Source organism: Cynoglossus semilaevis, chromosome W, assembly GCF_000523025.1.
Source record: "Cynoglossus semilaevis isolate Cse_v1.0 chromosome W, Cse_v1.0, whole genome shotgun sequence".
Lineage (NCBI taxonomy): Eukaryota > Metazoa > Chordata > Actinopteri > Pleuronectiformes > Cynoglossidae > Cynoglossus > Cynoglossus semilaevis.
Window position 1 is genome coordinate 2,537,177 of NC_024327.1, and position 6,363 is coordinate 2,543,539.

General features: G+C 39.0%; 1 protein-coding gene and 1 pseudogene across 1 annotated transcript; one reads left to right on the forward strand and one right to left on the reverse strand.

Moving 5' to 3' along the window:
* Positions 1 to 1,715: 1,715 nt before the first annotated feature.
* LOC103396950 (gamma-crystallin M3-like) lies at positions 1,716 to 2,575 on the reverse strand. The gene is made up of 3 exons (XM_025052916.1): positions 2,504 to 2,575; positions 2,112 to 2,335; positions 1,716 to 2,028 (listed from the first exon to the last, which is right to left on the reverse strand). Exons 1-3 carry the CDS (start codon positions 2,573 to 2,575, stop codon positions 1,716 to 1,718), a joined length of 609 nt encoding a protein of 202 aa, XP_024908684.1.
* Positions 2,436 to 6,363, forward strand: part of LOC103396951 (72 kDa inositol polyphosphate 5-phosphatase-like) — a 5,957-nt pseudogene continuing 2,029 nt past the window's right edge.

Genomic DNA, 6,363 nt, shown 5'->3' on the forward strand with positions numbered 1-6,363 from the left:
GATGCAGCACTCTTAAAATTGCCAAGCTTCTGAAGCGTGATCATCGAACAATCAAGCGTTTCATTCAAAATAGTCAACAGGGTCGCAAGAAGCGTGTGGAAAAACCAAGGCGCAAAATAACTGCCCATGAACTGAGAAAAGTCAAGAGTGCAGCTGCCAAGATGCCACTTGCCACCAGTTTTGCCATATTTCAGAGCTGCAACATCACTGGAGTGCCCAAAAGCACAAGGTGTGCAATACTCAGAGACATGGCCAAGGTAAGAAAGGCTGAAAAACGACCACCACTGAACAAGACACACAAGCTGAAACGTCAAGACTGGGCCAAGAAATATCTCAAGACTGATTTTTCTAAGGTTTTATGGACTGATGAAATGAGAGTGAGTCTTGATGGGCCAGATGGATGGGCCCGTGGCTGGATCGGTAAAGGGCAGAGAGCTCTAGTCCGACTCAGACGCCAGCAAGGTGGAGGTGGGGGACTGGTATGGGCTGGTATCATCAAAGATGAGCTTGTGGGGCCTTTTTGGGTTGAGGATGGAGTCAAGCTCAACTCCCAGTCCTACTGCCAGTTTCTGGAAGACACCTTCTTCAAGCAGTGGTACAGGAAGAAGTCCGCATCCTTCAAGAAAAACATGATTTTCATGCAGGACAATGCTCCATCACACGCATCCAAGTACTCCACAGCGTGGCTGGCAAGAAAGGGCCTAAAAGAAGAAAAACTAATGACATGGCCTCCTTGTTCACCTGATCTGAACCCCATAGAGAACCTGTGGTCCCTCATCAAATGTGAGATTTACAAGGAGGGAAAACAGTACACCTCTCTGAACAGTGTCTGGGAGGCTGTGGTTGCTGCTGCACGCAATGTTGATCGTGAACAGATCAAAACACTGACAGAATCCATGGATGGCAGGCTTTTGAGTGTCCTTGCAAAGAAAGGTGGCTATATTGGTCACTGATTTGTTTTTGAATGTCAGAAATGTATATTTGTGAATGTTGAGCTGTTATATTGGTTTCCCTGGTGAAAATAAATAATTGAAATGGGTATATATTTGTTTTTTGTTAAGTTGCCTAATAGTTATGCACAGTAATAGTCACCTGCACACACAGATATCCTCCTAAAATAGCTAAAACTAAAAAACCCCCACTCCAACTCCCAAAAACTTTCAGCTTTGATATTAATGAGTCTTTCGGGTTCATTAAGAACATGGTTGTTGTTCAATAATAAAATTAATCCTCAAAAATACAACTTGCCTAATAATTCTGCACTCCCTGTAGTCACTGACCTTGATCCTGCCTTGGACATATGTCACTACTATTAGTGAACGCCATTAGTCATTGATATATATACATTTCAATTTTGTAAAATATTTGATGTTGGTGATTATTGTTGTTAGTATTTATTTCACAGAATGTACTTTTATTATTTTAGGGCCGTTGCAATGAAATTTCGTTCTGAATAACAAAACATTCTCTTCTATATGTCAGTTCTGTTATATTAGCATTTTCTGGTTAAGGCCAATAGCAAATATTGAGTGGTCTTTTATTTATTTATATTACTAATTATATAATGGTGGACTAAAATAAAGGTAATAGATTTAGATAAAAACAAAAAAAGAAATTTAAATATATTAACATTAAACAGCTACAAAACACAGGTGAAATAAAGGACCAGTGGTGCTCAGGTTCAGGTTGTGACAGTTTTATTTAGTGCAAAGAGTCTAATAGCAGGAGTCAGTGATGTGCCTCATGCTCATGAACCTCATGTCGCTCATGCCATAGTTCATGAAGTTCCTGTACTCTCCAGGCCTGAAGTACATCATCCTGCCTCTGTAGTGGGGCTGTTCGTACATCAGCCAGTGTCCATCCATCACGTTGCAGGACATGCAGTTGGACATGCAGAAACAGTCCATGATGTTGTCACAGTCGTCCATCAGCTGAGTCATCTGGCCTCCGAAGTTCTCCCTCTCGTAAATCCTCATTCTGTAGTTTCCTCTGTACTGCGGGGCAGGAGATAAAGGTGGGTTACATTTCCTAGCGTTGAAACTAGCATTCAAATCCAACTGTAACAGAAGTGCACACGTCTGTCCAAGTGTCAGGTCTCATGGGGATCATACGGCCTGATGCAGTCGCTCATGCCCATCATGCTCATGTAGTCAGTGTACTCTCCCCTCCTCATGAAGTACTGGTTGCCCATGTAGTTGGTGCGGTCATAGAACACGAAGCAGCCTCTCTCCACCCTGCAGGAGTGGCACCTGTTCAGGTAGGAGGACATGTCAGGGCAGTCACTCATGCACTCGTAGGAACGGCCCTGGAAGTTCCTGTCCTCGTAGAAGATGATCTGTGAAGGACATGTGAATATGAGAGCTGTGATTGAAATGTGAGTTTTTATTATTATTATTATTATTATTTTTACAATGGTAGAAAAATCCTCTTCTCTGGAGAAAAGCTTTGTGTCAGCTACTATAAAGGCTGCTAAAAGGATTGACAGGGATTGTTTGGATTATGCCGTGTTGGCCAGAGAGAAGCTCAGGGAAAGACTCCACCGGAATCTGAGTGACAGCCGGCTTCTGGAGAACATGGGCTTTGATAATGCCTCCGTCAACTCTCTGAGATCTACCTACAGTGTGCTCAGCCCCATCAGACCTCAGGATGTGCGGAACAGGTACAGTAAGCATTGATTATTGATAATGGACCTGGGGATTTATACAGGCAAGGTGTGAAGTATAATACTAAATCAAGGCTGTCTGTAGTTGTCTTGAATCCATAACTAGATGTTAACAATAAAAAATAACCTGATTTAGATCTTATTTTAGTCATTGTTTGCAGACATTTTGTTGCAAATGCAGATAATCAGGAGTGCGTACAACCAGTGCGAGGAATAAAAAAAATTGTCCTTGTGTCCACCAAAAAAATGCTTCTGTATTAGAACAGTGTTAAATGGGGTCAGTATAATAATAGTAACTATTATTAATGTTATTATTATTTTCCTCTGTGTTTGGTGTTGGTTTTTACTTTCTGGTGAAGCTTCACCAACATAGCGACAATATATTGTTCTTCATAAAAATATTAGATCATGTCATGGCCATTGTACCGCCCGTAGGCCACATTGAGTCCTCTGACAATCACCGACTTTCTAATCAACTTGAAAATACCTACTTCATTTCCATCTTGGCTTCCAGGAGTTTTTTAGAGGGTAGCCTCATGGGAAGGGGCGCTCTGCTGGGAGCTGAGGAACTGGACCGCTACTTTCCAGACAGGAAACTGAGCATTTACATCGTCACGTGGTACATGCAGTGAGAAAAAGTACAAGACATTTCTTACATTTAAGAAATTCACATGTAGCGTTAAGGCAACCTGTGAGACTAAACGGAAGTTTCTGTTTCCAGGGGCTGCCAGTCAACCTGGACGACTCCTCCTTCCTACAGACTCTGATACTGCACAAGACTTTTATATTATTGGGGTTCAGGAGGGCTGTCCTGACAGGTACAGTATACTTTATAAATTATAATTTATTACCAAAGACTTTAAATGTGGCTAAACTGTTTCACACTACATTTCTGTGTGTGTGCAGAAGAGAATGTGAGACCCGTCTCCAGGAAACACTGGGGCCTTATTATGTCATGCTGTACGGATCATCACATGGTGTTGTGTATCTCACTGTGTTTGTGCGGAGAGACCTCATCTAGTTCTGTTCTGGTCAGTAGGAGATTACGATATCAGTGATTTTTAAAATGTTTTAAAACATTCAGACCGTTAGCTATAACACCAAAAGTTTTTAAGTTTTAACCTTCATTTAGATTAATTAGTCCTAACACAGATATTAAACATTACTATGTTTCCCAAGTTGTCTCTTTTTTTTCTGTCTCACACAGAAGTAGAGTTTGCTACAGTAACAACCAGGATTATCTCCCAGATCAAAACCAACGGAGCTGTTGGGGTCACGTTTATCTTCTTTGGAACTTCCTTCCTCTTTATTATATCCCATTTTACCTGTGGGTAAAAAAAGGAATAATGGAAATAAAACATTATATGAAAAATAACAATAGGAACAGCAAAGCTTTAAATATTCCTGTTTTCCTCTGTTCTGTCCACAGCTGGAGATGCTAAAGTCTATGAGAGAATCCTAGATTACAACAAAATCATCAAGGCTCTGGCTCTTCCAAAAAGTCTCCCAGATACAAATCCGTATCGATCAACACCGTGTAAGACTATTTTAGGACAATTGAAGACAAGTTTGCTTTCACTGCCAGGATTTCCTTAAATTGTGAATTTTTAGGCATCTGTGTAAGGTTGATCTGTATACTTTCTACAGTAGCTTGAAAAATATTTTGAAAGTTAGATCAAACTTAAAAACATTTTAAAAAAAGTGATCTTTCATTAGTAGCAAATATATGTTTGAGTCAACGTTGCTGATACTGTAAATCTTTGACCGATTTTAATTGTAGCCGATGTCACCACGAGATTCAACCAAGTATTCTAGTTTGGTGACTTTAACTTCCATCTGAGTATAAGTGATGTGGACGCCATGATGAAATGCACAGAGGGAGGAGACATGAGCGTCCTGTTGGAACACGATCAGCTTTCTATGGAGCTAAAGGATGGTAAGATATTGTTGTTCAAACTTTGAGAGAAAGATTGTTGCATTTTTTTTGTTTTATTAAAAAACGTATACTATTTTAGGCTCAATCTATATAAAATCTATATAAAAGCTTCCAGAAGGCATCCATACACTTCTTCCCCACCTACAAGTTTGACATCGGTTGTGGCATATATGCCACAACCTCCAAACAGAGGACGCCCTCGTACACAGTAAGACATAAAATATAATAGTTAATTCGGTGTTAATGATGACAGCCATTTTAGATTTATTCTATATATATATTCTATAATATTATTTATTATAGTCTCAGTTTATTCAATAGAACACTTCAATTGTAATTTAAGTCAAGAAAATATCAAAATATTTTAGGTGAGTAAATTTGAATTAGATTTAGTCAACTGAAATGCAATATTTAATATTTTGATGTATTTTGACAATTTACTTAACGCTGTTTATAGAATGAAGTGGCCTTTTATGTTATTCTAAAAGGAAACTACGTCTTTTTAGTTATTATGGTTTAATTATAAATATTATTTATTGAAATTATCTATATAAGAATTTATTCTTCTCTATTAACGATTTGAGTTTATTATAATATAATATAATATTATTCAATATTGTATTAAAATTTTGAGAAGAAGTCGTGTGGAATTTGACGTCATACCTTAGCCATATTAGCTCCCATATTAGCTTCCATATAAACGTTTCCGTCTGCTTAGCTTTGCGTCAATCTCAGGATGATGTGTCNCACGACGCTTTAAATGTGTCCTGTAAATTTCTAGAATTGTCGTCCCTTATGGTTAACAGATTGACTTGTTTTCGTTGTCGTTAACAGTAAAAATAGCTTCATATATCAGCCCTACCAAACATGTTTGGTTCACGCCATTTCCTGAGTGAACAAGTGTTCCCGCTTCTGGCTTCATCCCTTCGTCTGATTTGTTCCTTCATTTTCCATGACATAATCGGCGCTGATTGAACTTCGTCCCTGCCATTTTCCCATCTTTCATTCGGGTGACTGTCATGTCATTAAATTTCCCTGTTGTAATGTAGCCCCACATTACTTATTATTTTATAAAAAGAAGGTCTGACGAAAGACTGACAAAAATCAAGTATTAGTTATAACTTAGTTAGTCGACAAAATCGAAGTTACGCATAAAGACGGTCACCTGAGAGATACTGTCTTTACTAACAAACAAGTTCAACCCAATGTACTACACTAAAACTGGGGGGATTTAAAGGGATGCCTAGGCCCAGCAGGGGGCGCCTGTGCTGCATGTAAGAAAAAGCTTGAAATCCCAACCAATATGTAGATGTCTGTCTGCTGATGTGGTGTCTCTGTCTGTGTCCCCAGGACAAGATCCTGTTCAGAAACAGACAGGCTGATGATATACAAGTGGTCAAATACACCAGCTGCTCCAGCATCAAGACCTCAGACCATTGACCCATCATCGGTGTTTTCCAGGTTAAATTACAGCCAGGTAGAGACAAGTGAGTATCATTGCAGTATCACTGCAGGCGTACTTTGAATGGAGGGTGTGTGTTGTTTTAGAACCAGCACCTATTGTCAGTTAAGGAAAATGACAACAGTACAGTATGTCACAAAAGTGAGTACACCCCTCACATTACTGCAGAGATTTCATTATAATGTTTAATTGAACAACACTGAAGAAACATCGCTTTGACACAATGAAAAGTAGTCTGTGTAAAGCTTATATAGCAGTGTAAATTTATTTTTCCCTTCAAAAAAACTCAAAATATAGCCATTA

What these genes read in the sequence shown, in the direction of transcription:
- LOC103396950 (XM_025052916.1), bottom strand. Translation starts at nt 2,575, where the DNA reads ATGTTCTCCAGAAGCCGGCTGTCACTCAGATTCCGGTGGAGTCTTTCC. An exon ending in GCTTCTCTCTGGCCAACACG is followed by an intron (nt 2,336 to 2,503) that starts GCATAATCCAAA and finishes TGTCCTTCACAG; the next exon opens with ATCATCTTCTACGAGGACAG. An exon ending in ATGAGCGACTGCATCAGGCC is followed by an intron (nt 2,029 to 2,111) that starts GTATGATCCCCA and finishes TTTCAACGCTAG; the next exon opens with GAAATGTAACCCACCTTTAT.